Source organism: Antrostomus carolinensis, unplaced genomic scaffold, assembly GCF_000700745.2.
Source record: "Antrostomus carolinensis isolate BGI_N321 unplaced genomic scaffold, ASM70074v2 scaffold10254, whole genome shotgun sequence".
Classification (NCBI taxonomy): Eukaryota; Metazoa; Chordata; class Aves; order Caprimulgiformes; family Caprimulgidae; genus Antrostomus; species Antrostomus carolinensis.
Window position 1 is genome coordinate 1 of NW_010311392.1, and position 19,478 is coordinate 19,478.

Here is a 19,478-nt window from a genome sequence, read left to right on the forward strand (position 1 = left end):
ATTTTGTATGACATATTTAGGATTTTCTGGTTTTGCTCAGGCTTAGAGTGATTATTATTTTTAAATTTTCCAACTGTAGTTTACTACTTTGTCTTGTCTTGTAAAATGATTACCCAAGGAACTGGACAATTTTTCAGTTTAATTTTTGTTGCTGTGGAATATAGAAAAATGTACTTTTGCATAGCATTAGAACATTTTAGCAGAACTAAAATTGTGAAATATGATTTGTTATATAGTTTGTAGTCACGTAAACTCTGTAATTAAATAATATTACTTTAAAGGTTTTATTTGAATCTGACTCAATTTGTATTGCTTGGAACTGTGTAAATGAATGCAGTTTTATTAGTGTGTCCCTTTCCTTACTACAGATACACCTCAGCCAGTTTCTTGGGGTAGGTTTCTGGATAATCTCTAGGAACAGGTCTCTGGAGATAATTTTATGCGAGAAATGTGAATAAGATTGAATATTTTAAATATTAGTATTTAAAATTAGGAGGTTAAACTTGGATTTAAAGCCTAAATTATTCCTGCCTATTGTGATTTTCTTTCTTATTAAAAGAATGAAACCACCTAATAAATCCCATTAACATCAATAGCAGTTACAAGGTGCTTATCAGTTTAAATCGCATAACTGATTATTTTAATTTTACACAACTGTTATTTGCATTATTGATATAGGTTGGGTAGCCAACAGTTGGATTTAGAGAGACAGAGAAAGAAGTGATCCTATCCAATTTTTCTTTTTGTTTGGGAATCTTTGCATTCATTTTCCATGCTGAGAAAATTCTGAGAACCTGTCTAGCTCCTTCTATAAATCTTTGACTGAGTTTCATGCGAGACTTGGATAGATGAATCATGTGAGGACAAGTGATTTAATACTCCCTTATTGATAACTCTAGCCTTAAATTTCCAAGATTAGTGATGACTGACATTTGAAGACAGTTTCTCCCTTATCTTAAAATTGCTAAACAACTTTCTGGCTCTAGTTACCTTTAATTTATTTTTTTTTTCTTCACTATTGAATTTTGATTTAAATAACTTCATCATAGATTTTCAGATTAAAAGTTAGTGCTGAAGCTTCACTTTTGCTATGCAAGTGTTACCATTCTCTTTCAACAGATTTCAGAAGAAAACTTTTCAACAATCCAAAGCTCCAGCAAAAGAAAAAAAAAAAAGAAAGAAAAAAAGCCTGAAGAGTGAATTGTAGTCAAAGTTACAATAATTTATTCTATATTGGAACTGTGCTTCCAAAAGCATGGTCCATTGTAATATGTTTGTCATTCTCTTTTAAATAAGAAATTTCATGCCTAAAGGACATCAATAGAGAAAAACTAGCTAAAGAACTGAAATGCATAAGGCAAGGTCACTTTAATATTTGACACAGTTTTACTCTGCAAATATTTTTTTGGGATTGCAAATTTGATTCTTCTTCCTGTTACATGCACTTTGCAACTTGAATCTCTTCAAAGGTTTTTAAATTTCTTATTAGCTGTAATAAAGAGCTTTTACATAAACATTTATTACATTTTCTTACATGAGGCGATAAAAAGACTTGTAGCATATTATGCTGCAAGCTTACCAGCATTTAGTGTTATCTCTAATATAATTTCTCCATTATGTCAAGAATGCCTAAAATCCTGAATGCTTTGAGGTTTGTTTTTTTTTAGGTTGATTAAGTCTAAGTAAATAATAAATCAGAATATACTTTGCATTTACAGGCACTTGCAGACCAATTTGAAGATGCAAATACATCAGTATCTGAACGCATGAAGATTTTCTACTGTTGTCAGGTGCCTCCACATTGGACCATACAGGTGTGAAACAACCCCATTTCAAGTTTTACTTAAATGTCTGTGGTTCTGGTTGTTTTTGAAACTGTGTAACTCCGAAGTCAAGAGAGTGTGATATGATCTTGAGTTTAAACACTGTAGAAATAAAGATGTAACCTAACAGCACACCAGGTTTTTCTGGAAAGAAACCAAGTTCTACAGTGGTTTGCTTTCAGGTGTCTTGTTCTGTCATGCACAGAAGTACTTGCTTCTAGTGCAATTCTTCTTGACTTTCCTCTTTCCTCTTTCCTCCAATTAAAAATGGACCAAACGTACGAATTTCCAACATATCTCCTGTAAACATAATCTGTCTTACTGTTTATTACTGTTTTACTTATCATAGAATCATAGAATGGTTTGGATTGGAAGGGACCTTAAAGATCATCTAGTTCCAACCCCCCTGCCATCAGCAGGGACACCTTCCACTAGACCAGGTTGCTCAAAGCCTCATCCAGCCTGGCCTTAAACACTTCCACTTATGCTACTATTACTTTCATCTTTCTCCTCTTTTAATGATCACTCACTTTGGGTTGTTTTCAGGAAGTAGATAATGGCCAAAACAACCAAATTAGGAGACAAAAGTACACTGAAGAACTCCTTGAGCTGATTTTATTGTCGAGACAAGCCCCTGTTTAGTAGTGCTGGCAGGATTTTTTGTCCAAAACTACACTGTTTATCTTGACAATAAACTCTCTAGAACAGAAATCTACACATTAGTCTTATCTGATTATACTGTATTTAAGAAACTTAAGGAAACTGTTTGCATCACATACTTCCAAAGGTGTTCATATTGTTTACTTTTAATGGTGTTTTATTCCTTTTTGATTTCTAACCTCCATGAATGTTGCTCTAACCAATCATATGTTCTCCTAGCATTCTCAAATTATTCCACACAACCTTTCAACAGGCACTTACAATAAAACTAGCAAATGTGGTTTTCATTTCTGGTTGTCAGAGTGGCACTTTTCAATCCAAGCCAATTTTCCAAGCCAAAGATAGAAATACTAAAATAGAGGCTTATAATGGAAGATGGCTGCAGTCTTCTAATCATGGTAATGAAGAGGCATTGCCTATATAAATTTTACCAAATTTTACTCTAAATTTAATAAAACATAAATGAGGTTTAGTTACAGACACTGGCAAATGTAGGATTTTTCCTAAGCAGTTAATATCAATCTAACAAATAATTACTTTGTTACAGATTTTCAGAGTTCGTTACATATTTATGTTAAAGACCTGTAGCCAATTCTTATTTTTTTTTATTACCAGTCTATTCCCATATGGTAATTCTTTGGATTTGTAACTGATACTGAACCCAAACCTATAAAGGGAAGTCCATGACATCTGCGGAGAACTTAGGAATCCATTCAGGATCACCAGAAACGTTGCCGAGGTTCACTGTATAGAATCTCACAGCATAATTAGGTGTCCTTATACAGAATGCTCCCATTTGCTTTTGCAAAACAAATTGTATATCTGTCACACATAGTAAATAAGTTATTTTTTCTTCCAAGATGAAAACCTATATGTGATTGTAATCTCCTTTAAAAAAAATAAACAAAAGACAACTTCTAAAAATAATGAAAACATACCTTTGTTGTTTTAAATTGAAAAGATTACTCATTTATTTTCATAAGTACACTGAAATAATAGCTGACTGACTTTGAAATAACAAAGAGGCTGACTTATCTGTGAGAAAAACTCAACTAGGGAGTTGAACCTGAACTCAAATCCAATATTGATTTGGCTAAAAACTAACACCCTTTGGCAGTGGCCGTTGGGGACAATGATTTCTCACAAGTACCTAACAAAATTGTATCAGAGCCTTTCTGTCCATGTGTGGTTTTTCACAGGTACAGGTTACTATAGCAAAGCATTGGTATTGCTAGAAGAGGTTTTACTGCCCTCCTTCTGTCTCTGTTTTCTACTCAGCATTCCCAACATCCTGCTGCAGCTGCTCTCCAGCCGCACGGGCCATGCGCCTCATTTAAGGGGTGGAAGTTCAGCTCTGTCAATTCGTCCTTGCCATGTCTGTTTCTGTTTTAGCATTATATTATAAACTAGTTCAAAGTAATTAAGCCATTGATATGAACAGAAGTAAAATCAAAGTAATTATTATTCTATTGATTTTTTTTTTTTTTGTTGAGGTATATATATTGTTTGAGGCTCCAGCTTGAAGTTTCAAGAGAATAATTCCATGTTCTCTATCTGCTTCTTGTTGATGTTAGAAATGCCTCTGACATTTAAAAACGTAAATAGTATTTACTTACCTATTTTCAGTTACCTAGAATTTCTTATTTTTCCAGCGTCAGCTTGCAAGCTTACTCTTTGAGCTGGGGTGCACCAGCTCTGCCTTACAGATATTTGAGGAGCTGGAAATGTGGGAAGATGCAGTAATCTGCTATGAAAGAGCAGGACAGCATGGAAAGGTAAGAAAAATGTTTTTTACAGCTGAGATCCTGTCTTGAAATAGGATCTGAAGTATTCTGACTTGAGCTGTCAGTTTGCTAACGACACCTGCTTCCACAGAGCTATCAGGAGGAAAGTCTGTTCAGTAAAAATGAACACATGACACATTCACAGTCTGTCATAACCTGTGAATGTTAAAAAAAAAAAACAAAACAAAACAAAAAAAAAACCACAACAAAAACGATTCTTAAGATGACCACATGAAATAGAAGTTGGTAAATAAGAAATAACTTCTTAAGAAGATTGTGATAGTGATTCTTGAAAATACATCAGGGAAGATTAACAACTATGAATGTGCAGCAATGTGTAATGTGGGCATTTCAAGAAGGCTGTAGCAGTCACTCATTATGGGGTCTTGGAGCTTTGTCTGGAGGGGATCTTAGTTTTTTTTTTTTTTTTTCCCCCACTTGATTTCAAACTATTAACTGTAGTTTTTAAAAACACTTTAAATAGAACAACATTGGTGCTTAATTTGTTTGATTACCTAATGTTAACATACTCAAATTACAGAATCAAACATTTGAGACAAGTAGTGAGGTAAGATTAAAAGGCTTTATTTTGTTTAGTCCATGTTGATATTTTCCTGAACTTCTCCATCATTTCTTTAATACTGCTGCAGCTACGTGTGATCAGCTCCAGAAAAAGATAATTTAAAGCCATCACCTAAATTTGTGCATCAGTGAAAGAATTGTTTAAAAATGCTGATAGCAGACTGTAGTAGCCCTCCTATTGATTTTTCTGTTGCTATTAGGGCAATGGCAGATTGCTCTAGGAAGATTTTAGAAAATGATACCTGGAAGCAATGACTACTTGTGTGTAACTTTAGCTGTGTTCTCTTTCTGGTGTAGTCTCTCACACAGACTGTAACAGGAGCTATCAAGCATTGTTTTCAGAATTTATATAGCTTTCAGAAATATTCACTTTCAGACAAAAATATGTTTTTTCTGTTCTTCCCTGTTCTTTCCCTCTGTTTGGTACATGGTAGCATTAAATATGTCAATGTATGTGCATCTTGATGATGCCATAATCACAAAGACTATGCTGAAACTAATTTAAGCTTACAAAATAAAGAGCTGTAACTTCAGTTAATAGACAAAATGCAAAATTTCTCATACTTACATGTTTTTTCTAATTATCAGACATCAGTGCCTAGATTTTGGTCATTATAAACTGATAGATATGTTTTGCTGGCAAATTCTGTGTCACATTATACATGCCTTGGGGATAGTATGCTAATATCACTGTCTTTTCAGTACAGTGGAGAAATAGAGGTCAGTGTTTTCCATTTCCTGGAAATGCATTCTGTCCTACTTATATTCACAAACTGCCCTTAGGGAGTTATGAAAATGGCACTCGGAGAACAGGACAGGAAATCTGACACAGGAAACTGCTTAGAAATGCTTTCAGAATGCGGGTTTGTGCTGTGCTTTGAAAAACAGAAAATACTATGTAAGTACTAAGTAACAGTAGTGCTGGGAAAAAAGTTAGCTTCACACCAGAAAAGCCTGAAAATAAGAAACATTTAGCTGTACACCAAGGGGAGTGGTTATTTGTGTTCCTTATCAGAAAGCTTTCAGAGCATGAACTGTCTGTATTTATCAGGAATGTTTTTAAACGTGGCAGTTATTCTTTTAGAAATGCATGAGAATCTACTAAAGCAATATGTTGTTCAGTGGATGTTCACGTCATTAAAGAACTTAGCATATATGTGCCCAAAAGAACCAACTCTATTTAATAAACTTCTGCATGTCTCACAAATGCTTTTCTATATAAAACCTGAGTTTAAATTCTGAAAAATCTAATAAAGCAGCCAGATATCAGCAATATCAATGCATTTGAGTAGTTACACAAGAAAGTAATATGTTCCTTCCTCCTGCTTTTGAATTATGCACTGACAAGGAGACAGAGCATGTAGATAAGGCTATGTGAAGCTCCACATTATGCGCTTGGGAAATACAGAATTTACTCAGTTATAACTGGGCCATGCGGCAGTACAAATTTTGCAGAGTAAGATGTCACTAACATTTAGCAAACTTTTTTGTGGATCTTTAACTGTAACTATGTTGGTGCTTTAAGAGCCGAAGCTGCAGGCGGCTTCAGCCTTGAGCAATTAATTCCTGACCTTGAGTGAAGATAAAATGAAAATAAAACAAAGCAAGAATGTGTATGAGACAAGATAAGGGATGACGTGTGTGCTGTAAGCAGTAACCAGTCAAAAGTAAAAGAATGGCTCATGAACAGGTGGAATTATCCAATCATGTCAGTTGTTTAAGCACATTTTCACCGTGTGGGTGATAAGGGGTAACGAATCAAAAGTGGAAGAATGCCACATGCTTGGGGTATGCTGAAGGGGAAAAGGATACATAAGCAGTGCAAAGCTTCAATAAAGTGCTGATGCCTGAACACGTCTCGGTGTTGTTCATTTCATCCGCCACATTACTAGACATGGCTCTATACTCGCTGGTTTCATAATCCTAACAAAATTATAGAAACTGAGATCATAAAGTGAGTCAACAGAACAGTAACAGAGTGCCAAGTGATGAGCAAAACAGACCACAGACCAAAAAAAATATTATAAACTCTGAATGCGCAGTATGTTGATAGTTGCTGTGACTTTCTCATTCCAGTTTTTTTACTCAGTGTATTCTTTTAACAGACTTGTTGCAAGGAGACACTAATCTCCTTGTGTGCAGTGAAAACTGGTGTTGAAAAGTGTCCCTTTCCTTTGTTTTTAACTGTGAGAGGGACCCAGAGATCCCGAGAATATTATTTACATCAGACAACTTTAATTAAGGTGTAGGAGGTCCCTTCAACCTCACCAGAAATGGATAATACCCTAAAAATGGTACTTTCCCTGCTAACAGAAAAAAGGAAGGATGAACTGGAGATGTTAATTTTCAGTTCTTGCCATTGAAGTGAGGCCTTTCTCCCTTGCAGGAGCTCTAGAGCATGGTAGCTGCTGACCTTTGATAAATTCATGAGATCTACATTTTAGGCAGCCTTGTATTCTATCTTACAACACTGTTTTCAGTCCTATCCCTGTTCCATCATCTCCTCAGAGTAAACAGTGTGATACACAGTATGGTTTTAGACCAACATAGCCAGCAATCCATGTTCTACAGTTATTTTTCTTGTCATGACACAACACATATCTCAAAATGTTTGAGCAAGGAAACACAATTATGGTAAGACTTCAGATCATCACCTTTAAATTCAGCAAATGCTTCCCAGATGCAAAGTCAAGTAGTACTATGCTAATTGGTGCATGAGCTCATTCAAGAACTTGATTGATCTCCACTACATATCATAAGACATAGAAGGCAAGGAGGCACTCCTGTATGTAGCTACAAAATTGAGAAAGAGAAGTAAATTGATTTCCCAAGGTCATGCATGAAGTTACAGAGAAGATTAAATGAAAACTGAAGAGCTTTCCTTTTCTCTCACTACTTTCCATGCTCATCTATTCTGCTTTTTCATGCTAATTCTCTGATATCCTAGCAAATAACGTGCAAGCAGAAAAAATGAAAGCATTTGAGGAAATACTTTGAATTAACAAAGAAATTAATTGTCAAATAATAGAACTGTCAGATCTGTGAAGCGTGAGGCTAATAGGGTCTTTTAGGAAGCAACTAAAAGAAAAGCATGTGAACACATGGATGGGACAGCAAGTGGAAGTTTAGGGTTGGGAAGCCAAATGAAGGATGAATCTTGAACTTGGTTTCCAGAAGTCTGTGTTGTGACTAATAAAAAGGCACCACCTTTTATTTAAAACAGAACCCTCTCTACTGATTGGGGATTTTTGTGAAGCATTGCCTGTTTAATTCCCATACCAACTGTAGTAGTCCAGAAAGCAAGTTAACAGCCTGAATCTTTCTGATGTTTAAGTTGACTCACTTCTGAACTGAGTGTTGAATTCCATCCATTCTCACGCAGACCATTCTGTGAAAAGCAGTGTTGTTATAATTACATCTGTTTCAGTCAGCAAGGGTGATACAGCTTCATTGTTTTCTTTTTAAAAAAGGTAACTTTTAATTGATAATTTTCTTATCAAAGATTATTTAGTTTAGGTATAATTTTTAGTTATAAAGCATGCAAATTAATCATTAATATCTGTTTAATGTGCAAGAATAAATCTCCAGTGGTTATATTTTTTTATGTACATTGTGTGAGCTATGTGGAAAATATTTCTTGATAATTTTTTTGTTGTTAAGACAAGATTTGTTTTTTGCAGGAACAGGGTTCTTATCAAAGCTAAAATATGCATTTTTGCAATAGTTTACTACAAAGTTAGGAATATTTTTCTTCACCAAAACCTAGACAAAATAAGAAGTCCAGTTTTAAAGTGTTACCTGGTTCTGCAGAAGACAAAAGACAAATATTTTGAGCATACAATTTTTCTTAGTTTGCAGTTATAATCCTTTGTATTAGCCTTTAAAGGTTAAGTAATGAAAAGGTTTGTAGCATGCCAGAGAGGTGATCAGATCTGGCATGAATCAGATGAAGAAAAAGTTAGACTTCTGCTTATTTAATTCTCTGTTTTATCTGTGTGCTGAAATATTTATGTTGGCAATGAATTCTTGTAAGCTTAGACCAGAACATGATGTTTTTATGCTCTTAGATGTGGAATACACTTAGTGAATGGTTGGCTTTCTAGTCTAGCGTACGATTAGTGCTAGGCACTGCCACAGAATAGCAATCTGATCTTGGGAGTGCCCTGTAGAGGAAGAGGTAAAGAAGCAGTATTCAGTGCACTTTCCACAGCAGCACCATAGCTGCTGTTTACACAGCAACATTTCAGTCTTCTTTTCTTTATCTGAAGGGGAAAAAAACCCTTAGCTTTTAGTGCCTAATGTGATTACTGCAGTAATAAAGCACCCAGTCCTCTCTGCTCTAGAAAAATCATCTTAAAGATCTATTATTAATATGTGTTCTTTTAATCTTGTCGTAGTAACTAATGGAGGCAGGGAAGGGGAATTAAACTGCCCTTTAACCAAACCCTCTGCAAGTACAGCCTTCTTGTTAGGCAAGGTTTCCTCGTGCTTTGACTAGGCTGATTCTAAATTTTAAGTAATTGTTTCTTTCTTTGGAGAACTGTTCCATAGGCACTTAAAAACACTGTTATTGTGTTATTAAAAACATTGTTATTTTCCTAATATTTAGCCACTAATTTTCTTTTTAATGAGATTCCAATTTTGCTAGTTTAAGATCCCTTTAGAAATCTAAACAACACATCTCTTTTTCACATTTGTGTACTTTAAATACTTGTAGACTTTACTGTTTCTTTATTTAACAAAAATGATAGTAAGAATGAAGTGGTAATACTACTATGCATTAAATATTTCAGAACAAAGTCACTTTTCTAAAGATGATTTTTAGGCCAGACCAATGAATTTTCCTGATTGGAGAAAAGTGTAAGAGACTTTGATTCTCTAGAGTTCATCTGAAGGACAAAGAAAACAGTTCTTCTAGAAAGAAGAAAAGTAATACCAATTCAAATACAGAGATGAACTCAGATTTCCTTTTAGATAAACTAGCTATGATAGAAGAATGACTAGTCTTACAATGTCAAACTTTAATTCTGTGACAGGCTACATTGGATCTTTCTTGGTTCAGATGGTTCAAATAGATCTTTTCTAATAAAAAAATTATACTAAGCTGAATTATGTATGTTACATTTTTGCAGCAGGGGACTGAGGTGAGAGTTCAGTCTGAACAACAGATCATCTGTCCAGTATATTTATCTTTTTCAAAAAGCCACAGAAAGCAAACTATCTCTTGGTTAAAAGAGAAACAATAATTTTATTGTTAGAGTGAGATAGTGACCCTGAGATAAAGAGCTTTTGAAAGTTTATTACAGTCCATAATAGATGTCTGGGAGACCTAGCTTGTGTCTTCTTTTCCTTAATGTATCTTCTGGATATATTTTATCTCACACATTTAGATAAATTTATAACTTCTGCATCTTATGTAAAAGAGTAGCATTTCCAAAACCAACAATATGAAAGTGGACATGTCTTCAGAAGCAATAGAATGGAAACAGCTATTTTCAGAAAAGAGCAATTAGAGAAAAGGGAATGACAGTCATTGCAAGAGTACTTATTAGGATATATAAAACCCACAGGTGATAAATCATTACAATTGCACATAGCTTAATGGTGTTGATACTGCATTGCTATGAAGTAGGTGTATTTGCTCTTGGGACAGAATACACACCTAAGATGTAAAATGAGGAGCAAACTGCTTCTTGTTTTAGTGGGTACATTTTCCTTGGTGCATTAAACCAAAAGCCACTGTATGATGTTGATGTTGAAGTGGGGGTTTTTTTGCTGTTGGTTTAAAAACAAACAAAAAACCCCAACAGTTTGGAACCAGATTCTCTGTAGATTTTATCTTTGCTGTGTTGGATCAAAATTCTGTTTCCTTACTATCCCTACTTCTTAGGCTTCAACTGATGACTGCGAGGTGCTAAAGTGATATTTGTTCAGATAGCTGTTTAACTGAAAATAAATTATCCCATTACGTATTGATTTCTCTTTGTTCTTTAACAGGCAGAAGAAATACTTAGACGGGAGTTAGAGAAAAAGGAAACACCAGGATTATATTGTTTGCTTGGTGATGTTCTTAAAGACCACCAGTATTATGACAAGGCCTGGGAGCTCTCCAGGCACCGCAGCGCCCGCGCCCAGCGCTCCAAAGGCCTCCTCCATCTCCGCAACCGGGAATTCAGGGAATGCGTGGAGTGCTTTGAACGATCAGTGCAGATCAACCCTATGCAGGTTGGGAAATTATACACCTATGGCTTTGTTCTAATTGGTGTGCTCAGAATGAGAGTTTACAGAGTTTGCTGGATTCTGGGGGAAAAAAAAAAAAAACTATATGAATTTGCCATATGCAAATAGTAGGAATTGCTTTTGAAAGTGCAAAAAAGTTTCTTCAGCTATATGATTTGGTTTTTTTTCTTTTTAAGTATTCAGCTATACTGTAATTAGGTTTGGAACAATATTCTCACTAACGTGAGAGAACTGTTTAGGCTTTCTTAAAGCATTTCATAATCATAAAGACGTGCCTGGATATTCTTGATGGCAAGTTTTTACAGAGTCCAAGCCTAACTTATCTTCCTTTGCTGCTCACTGTCTTCAATTTTTAAAAGGCTAAAAATTTACAGCTCATTTTCATGTGTTTTTCCAATCAGTAGCAACATTTGAACCTCTAGCCAATGCACTTTTTTTTTATTTCCAAAAAAGAACTTTAACCTAGTTCCACAAGCCTTGACAAAAGTCTTTTTTGAACTTCGGACAAAGTTTGCCTTACGCTACCTTTCAGTAAGTCACTCTCCGCAGAGCAGTTCTTACATCAGCCGCTGGGATCAGCAGATTTCGTGCCCTCCCCAATAAAAAGGGAATTCTTACCATTCTTTCCACAAAAAATAGCTTGTCTATTCTTAAACTGTATCCTAAGTATATTATTAAAAGAGTCAGTGTACTTACTATATTTTGGAAGAAATTCATGCTCCCTTTCCAGATATCTAAGGGATAATAAAACACCATTTCATTGCTATAGTAGATCAAAAACAATGAACCTTTGTTTTTTGTTTGCTTGGTTTTGTTTTGTTTTGCTTTACACAGTTCTTGAGCTTTCTCATTTGTTTAGCACACCAGCTTTTAAACTATGTCCTCTTATTCTTAATAATCTCCTTTATTTTGTTTTTAACTGTTTTGAGTGTCTAGTCTTTTAAAATGACAATACACAGTTGCTCCAAGCCTTGAAATATCTTGTCTTTAAATGTTTCAAGTCCTCTTTTAGCTGCCTCTTTTAGTTTTTAACCTAGGTTTTCCATTTTAAGTAGCTCTTAAATTTAACATCCTCTGTATTAAATGAGCTGCTTTTGTTCTTGAAGGACTGGTGAATCTAGATACATTACAAAGTATCTTTTGTATTGTAACATGTTGAACCTGATCATTCATATTGGTCAGGATCAAGGTAAGTACTGTCTTCTGACTAGCTTCTTCCTATCTAAAAAATGTAGCCTTGGAATTTCATCCATTATGGTATTTACTAAACTATGTGGAATAATTGAAATCTCCCTGTATTTTCTGGGATTTCTACTTTCACAGCCTTCTGATACCCTCAGCATGTTACCTTCTCAATTTTAGTCAAGTATTCTGAGATACAGTCTTTATCCTGCTTTTTTACTGAAGCCTTGAAATATTAATCTCTACCAGTTCTGTTGATTGCTTACACAGTTAATTTTCTATATGATTGGTGCTGAAGTTTTCTTTAACATATAGTGACATTCCCCATCTACATGACCTGTCCCACTTTCTGTGTAATTTTTGCCTCCATATCATAGCATCTCATGAGGCTACTTGACTTAATTCCCACCCCAGAGACTTTTCAGCTCATTCTTCTTGTCTGCTAAAGGATCCCTTTAGGACACCTTTCCCAACCTTCTCCATCACGTCTAGTTCTCACATTTTTTCTCTTAAGTTGAAACCTTCACATATAGTTACTGCTAGGCAAAATATCTTGTTTCAAATTATTAAGCAAAGAAAATTATTTATCATTCTTTGCAGTCACTGTATGACTTTTACTAGGTACCTGCTTGTATAGCTTTTCTTCACAGAAGTAAAGAATCATTTTACTTCCTCCTCGTGCTGAAACTTTTCCTTGAGAAAGGAATTGACAAGTTTAAGTATTGGTAAGCCAGTTCCTAAGAGATGTAGCTGCTCACCGTCAGCCTCAAAAAATTAAAGTGGTGGAAAGTTTAGTCAAATTAGGTTCTGGAACCACAAGCTCAGAAGTGAGACTGTTACTCATTAGACTTACAAAAAAGGCAGTGATTGTTTCTTTCTCTCAATTTTCTCTATTAATTTTACCCTCTTGAGATTTGGGAAACATTGTGTCCTCCTCGTATGCAGTTTCTTCTTTGAATGATGGATTTAAGGATCATGAAAAGTGACAGGCTGACAATGCTGAAAAGTGGATTTTTCATGTTTGACCAGGCCGGATGTAATTGGTAGTTCTATCTCCACCTGTTCATCCATATGCTCTGAGGATGGGCCATCCATGTACACTTCCAATTGAAAAGGAAATCTTTATTGCCAAGCTTGTTCAGTTCTTTTCTTGATATTGTGCAGACTGCCCACCAGGGTGCCAGATCTGACAGGGATGAATGTCATGAATGTCAGGAGCAGGTTTCTTGTTACTGATTTTAAGTTGGGTCTCAGAGACAGAAAAGTGAGTCTGATCTGGAGAGAACTGCAAGAGGTAGAAGCTCCTTGCATATGAATTAACAGCTTTATCATCAACCCTGTACAATCCCTGATTTGCAAATGTTTCTTAAAGTAACGTTTTTGTGTTTAAATAGCCATTATGGTTTCCTATTAAGAACCTGAGTTATCAGAATTGCTTGCTTTAGAACTAGTACCTAAAACACAAGAGGATATAAATATTAATCAGACATCTTGAAAAGTAATATGTTATTTTGCAATGTAAATTAATGTTACCTCATTTTCCATCTTCTTCTCAACGTTTTTCCCCCTCTCTCAAAAATTTTCCAAGAAAACCTATTTATGTTTCTTAACTTGGCATTTAGAATGGAGAAACAGCTGAGCTTATTGCAGTAGGTAGTACTACCTGGAATGATTTTGTAGCACATTATAAAATATTCTGTTTGATTTTGACTGCATATATTTAAGCAGCATAATGCTGTCAGAAAATGTTTTGTCAATGACTTAGGATTTGATACTTATCTGAATGAAAGAGCTTTTCTGAAAGATAGTACCGCTTAACTTCAAGCTCTTTGAGAATTAACAGTGTGGCAAACCAGGAACTTGTTATTGAAAAGCTATGAAAATATGCATTTAATTTGCTGTAACTTTTTTCCTTATACCTGATATTATGTAGAATAGAATGGACTCTTTCAGTTGGAAGGGACCTACAATGATCATCTCTTCCAACTGCCTGACCAAGTTAAAGCCTGTTATTAAGGGCATTGTCCAAATGCCTCTTAAACACTGACAGGCTTGGGGCACCAACCTTCTCTCTAGGAAACCCGTTCCAGTGTCTGAGCACCCTATCAGTAAAGAAATGCTTCCTAATGTCCATTCTAAACCTCCCCTGGTGCAGCTTTGAACCATTCCCAGGTGTTCCCTGTCACTGGAGAGCAGGCTCAATATGAGTCGGCAGTGTGCTCTGGCAGCCAAGAGGACAAACTGCTTCCTGGGGTGCATCAAACACAGGATAACCAGCCTGTCAGAAGAGGTGATTATCCCACTGTATTCAGCATTGGTGCAGCCTCACCTTGAATACTTTGTGCAGTTCTGGGCCCCACAATTTAAGAAGGATGCAAAGGTCCTTGAATGCATCCAGAGGAGGGCAACAAGGCTGATAAAAAGGCTGGGAGGAATGTCCTATGAGGGGTGAATATAGACTTTGGGCTTGTCTAGTTTGGAGAAAAGGAGGCTGAGGAGCGACCTCATTGCTCTCTACAGCTTCCTGAGGAGGAGACATGGAGAGGGAGGTCCTTATCTCTTCTCCCTGGTTGACTCTATAGGGATGAGAGGTATTTGGTTGTAACAGCTAAAGACTTGCAAGGCAAGATTATTCAACTGGTAAAGTTCTGTATCCAAAGCATTATTTAAGTACGCTTCTGTCTCTAAACATTGCATTATAAACTAGAGAAGATTGATATTCTGACAGGTAGAAAGAGCTATAATTTTGAAGTGTTTGTGTGTAGTCATTAGAAATGTTTCTTGTAAAATGTGATTTCTTTGAAATACATTTCCTAGGATTTACAATTTGACCTAATTGTATTATTATAAAGTGAATATTGATTTTTCACAAGTCAAAGTAAAATATCCAAACCTCTAAGAAGCTATCACTTTCTTCTCTAAATGAGGGTGCTCTGTTAAGGAGCGCTTCGCATATGGTTAAGTGGTCTTTATATAGTCAGCATCTTTGTTTATCTATATTTATTAAAACTTTGAATCTAAGGTTTTCCTGTATTCTGCATGTAGGATACTACTTATTCCAGTGCGATACTATTATAATAGTTGAAAATCAGGTGAAATCAACAAGAGTAGTGTGTATTTGAGCATCCAGGCAAAATTATTTCTTTTGTGCAGAAATACATATGTATATATGTAATCATCCATTTTTTCTCTCCAGCTAGGTGTATGGTTTTCCTTGGGCTGTGCATACATCGCTTTAGAAGGCTACGAAGGTGCTGCCAAAGCATTTCAGCGCTGTGTGACATTGGAACCAGATGTATGTACTTTTCAACAAGCGACTCAGATGACTTATCTAAAAGCAACAAGGATGTTCTCATTATAAACAAGCAAAGCAATAATGAAAAACTTGTTTAAACCTTAGCCCTTTGAATAAATGAAACTTGTGCATGAAGGATATATTTTTATCATGAGGCATCATAAAAATACTTGCCCAATGCTTAACTTTGTCCAAGTATGTGTGTGTGAAGGTTAAAATATGTTTGAGCAGAAATTCCTGTATGCTTGGATACATTGCTAAAAGAGAGAAAAGGGAATGAGTAGACTGTGAGGAGTGCTAAAAAGAGAGAGAAAACAAACAAATAAAAAATTAAGATACTTAGTCCTCTAAGTAATCAAATTCTCCTGAAAAAAAAGTCAAATAAGTGGCTATATGACAGGTAAACTTAACTATATCGTTCACAAGCACAGGGAGAATGGCGCTTGTTAGCCAGTTTTTCAGGATGCACGGGGCAAGCTTGTGTACAAAATTGCCATTTGATTGTGACTGTGCATTGAGATAGCAGAGGCATCAGCTGAATTACCTCTTGGGAATGCTCTGACAATGTTTTTGTCAAAAGGCCTGACTGCCTGCATGTGGCTTGCTTAAAGTTAGTGCCACCTACTTGATAGAAACTATTATTCATTCTTTTCTCTTGGGGAGAAGAATGAGAGAGCAATGAAAGGTAGTAGAGTACTTTTATTCATAAAATGCAATAATTTACTTGGAAAAAAATGTACATACAGGAAACTCTGTTTAACTGGAATTTTTACTTTAAATATTGATAATTTTTTGTTTTAGTACAGTAGATTTACTTCCAAGTAGATACTAAAATGGTGTTCACTTATTTCTCTGGGGCCTGTACTTGATTTTATTCATGTGAACAAACCAACTGACTTCTCAGTGGGTTAAGTAGCATTTCTTTTATGAGGAAAGGTTGTGGGGCTGGCTCTTAGTTATGGAGGTGAAACCTGTCTTTATTCAGTGATCTGAAGCAATGTAATGACCATTTAAATTTCTCAATTAAGCCTTCAAAAGGTTTCCCAACATGTTTTAAATATTGCATAAGCCTTCAGTACTAGAGAATATTTCATTGCAGTACCCAGGTTCTGTTCTTCAAATTTGTACTAGTTGTCACTTTGCTGAATTCAGTGGTGTGACTTAAAATTTACAGCAGTATAAGGTGTTGGGCAGGAATCATCTCTGTACATGGCTCTGCTGGTTTTAGAGGAAAGGTTGTCTGAGTACTCTGTAATCCTTTTCAACTAAAATAGTTGATAATGACTGTTGAAACTAACCCTGTTAGTTTTGCCTGAGATGCATTAGGGGGTGTTCAGATGATTTTTTTTCCACTAACAGTGCAGGTAAGTAGCTTGCAGCTAGTGAGAAGTGATGAGCTGCTGGGAGCACTGACCTCTCCAGCCATCCCAACTAGATCCAGAAAAGGATGCCTGTTTACAGTTAAAACAGTAAGTTTACAGTTAAATTGAAGGCAAGAGCTGACTTAGCGTATTCTAAGCAGAAAAGGCAGTTAATTTATATTTATATACCTGATTGTTGCTGTAGTGAGGAATATTTATATATTTCTATTTTAATATAGTAATTTCTATTTCAGTGTAATATTTTGACTGCCTTGTAGAAAATATGTGATGTGTGATTAGCGAAATCAGTGATAATTCACAGTAGTTTAATTTATGTATTTTTATCAAGTAATCATAATATAAGTGAATAATTTTTTTGGTACTTCACCTTTTATCTTTACAGAATGCAGAGGCCTGGAACAATTTATCAACTGCTTATATCAGATTAAAACAGAAGTAAGTACTTCAAAAGGATTAGAAGATACTGCTTCCAAAATACATAATTGGGATTTCCTTTTTTTGACATTGAGTTTTTTATTCTTATGATGTGGTTACCTCATATTTTGTAATGCTTATCCCTCCAGTTCTCTCTCCCAGGTTGGCTTATTGATAACTTATTTCATTTTACAGGAAATAGTTTCCTAAGCTTTATGAAAGTAGCAACTCTCAGCCTACACTTCCTTTTGTATTAGAATTGGAAACTAATTTGAGTATGAAGTTAAAAAGATAAATCCATTTCAAGCAACTATATTCAGACCTGTGTCAGTTCATACTACATTAATCTTAGTAGATTTAAGGGGAAAACAGGTAGTTTATTTCTTTGTATTATGAAAGCAGGTGGAGATCTGCGCAAATACTAGCTCACTTGTTCTTTTCCCTCCAAATTAACCATTAGTACCAGAAGCTTTGACCTAAATGGACTGCCTTTCTTACTTTGTATTTCAACTAAATGTAATAAGTTACTTGTAGACACAGAATAGAACTGAAGGAACTTAGTATTTAGAAGAATTTTCACATTATAGCTTGTCCTCAAAGAATGAAACAAAAGAATAAGATAAATTTTAAAAAAATTTACTCCAAATCTGACATCAGTTTATATATTTATGCAGTCAGGAGGCAAACTAAAGAGAAAAAGAAGAGTAAATTTACAATAAAAGGGTAAATTGATAAACATACAAAAGAAATGTGGGAAGTAATATCATAAATTAATTTAAGAGATGGTGTGATATGCTAATGGGGGCAGGAGGGAGGAGAAAAGAAGGTTAGAATAACTACTCAAGATTAAGAAATAAAGTAGTAGGAATCAAGAGCTTGATTTAACTTAAAGTTTTTAACTTTAACTAGTTCCTTTAATCTTCAGCAGTGCCCTGAGAATGCAAAATTTATTGTCTTAAACTGCGTGTGATTGTCTCTTCTTTTGCATGAAGTTCTAAAGGGTATGTCTGATGCTCAGTGTACGGACTTATGCTTGTTTCATAAAAGTATCTTTAATCAAAATATTGGTTTTGTCTGTTCATCTACCACAAGGCTGAGAAACTACTGTGATTAGTTTCACTTTATTGCATTCTGATAGCTGAGTGTGGCCTGGATTTGCTGTGGAGTAGCAACTTCTTTGATTATTTGTGTAGTCACTTATAGATCCAGACTGTGTGCGAGTTAGTTTAACCCACTCTCAAAACAAAGGATATCGGAATAGTGCACTTCTGTATAACATTCTGGGGCGCTGAGTAGTGGTGGAAGTGTAAATTCTTATTTTTTCAAGCCTGCTGGGGGTGGGGGGAAAGTAGAGGGAGGATTAAAAAAAGGAAAATAAAATTAAGATATATAAGTTCATTGTTTTCTTTTGCTCCCTCATCAAAATCAAGCTTCACTCCAACCAGACTCTTAAAATCAGTCCTACTTAAGGATTGTGCATTTGGGTAACGTTTGGCAGAGTCTCCTACAACAGACAAATATAAAATGTGTAAATCTTTTTGAAAAGTGTATGCAAACAACTTGCTGGCACCCAGATTAAAGGGGTTTTGTTGTCTTTCTGGGTTTGTTTGCTTTTTAAGAGTCCACAAGTTTTGTGTATTTGGAATTTCCTCCAGAAAAATTGTTATGAAAACAGACACTTCTCCTTGGTTTACCAGAAAAACTTCTCTGGGTGCCAGGAGACCTTTGAAATCCAGATCTTGTACTTCTCAGAACAGACTATGACTGGCCCTCTGTCCTCTGGGTGAAAGATTCTTGGTTTCCAAGACAGGATGACACCCTGGTACTGCCTACTGTTTCCTATTTGGATATGAAGTGGTTTAACTGTTGCCCTGGTTAAGAATACTTCTTCATTATATGATGTATTGAATGCATAGGAGATTTGTTTTGAGAACCTAGAGGACTTTAGTCACATAGCAAGAATGATGGTTTGAGGAACATGGTTTCCATCCCATCCCTCTTGGAATCTTGTCTACATTTCACAGTTCCAACTGATTGTTATCTGCCCTCCTGATAACTTACTAACTTTTTCAGAAGATGGAGGAGATCATACAGACTAATCCTGCAGATATTGAAG

At 35.4% G+C, this 19,478-nt stretch overlaps 1 protein-coding gene across 1 annotated transcript in view; it reads left to right on the top strand.

Moving 5' to 3' along the window:
- The first annotated feature begins 1,720 nt into the window (after positions 1–1,720).
- The window catches only part of TTC27 (tetratricopeptide repeat domain 27), a 34,153-nt gene continuing 16,395 nt past the window's right edge, over positions 1,721–19,478 (top strand). Inside the window, exons 1-5 of the mRNA XM_010166718.1 lie at positions 1,721–1,814; positions 4,136–4,258; positions 10,847–11,074; positions 15,468–15,566; positions 17,331–17,383. Coding sequence (XP_010165020.1) covers positions 1,767–1,814; positions 4,136–4,258; positions 10,847–11,074; positions 15,468–15,566; positions 17,331–17,383 — 551 coding nt within the window. The 5' untranslated portion in view covers positions 1,721–1,766. The remainder of the gene's footprint in view (positions 1,815–4,135; positions 4,259–10,846; positions 11,075–15,467; positions 15,567–17,330; positions 17,384–19,478) is intronic.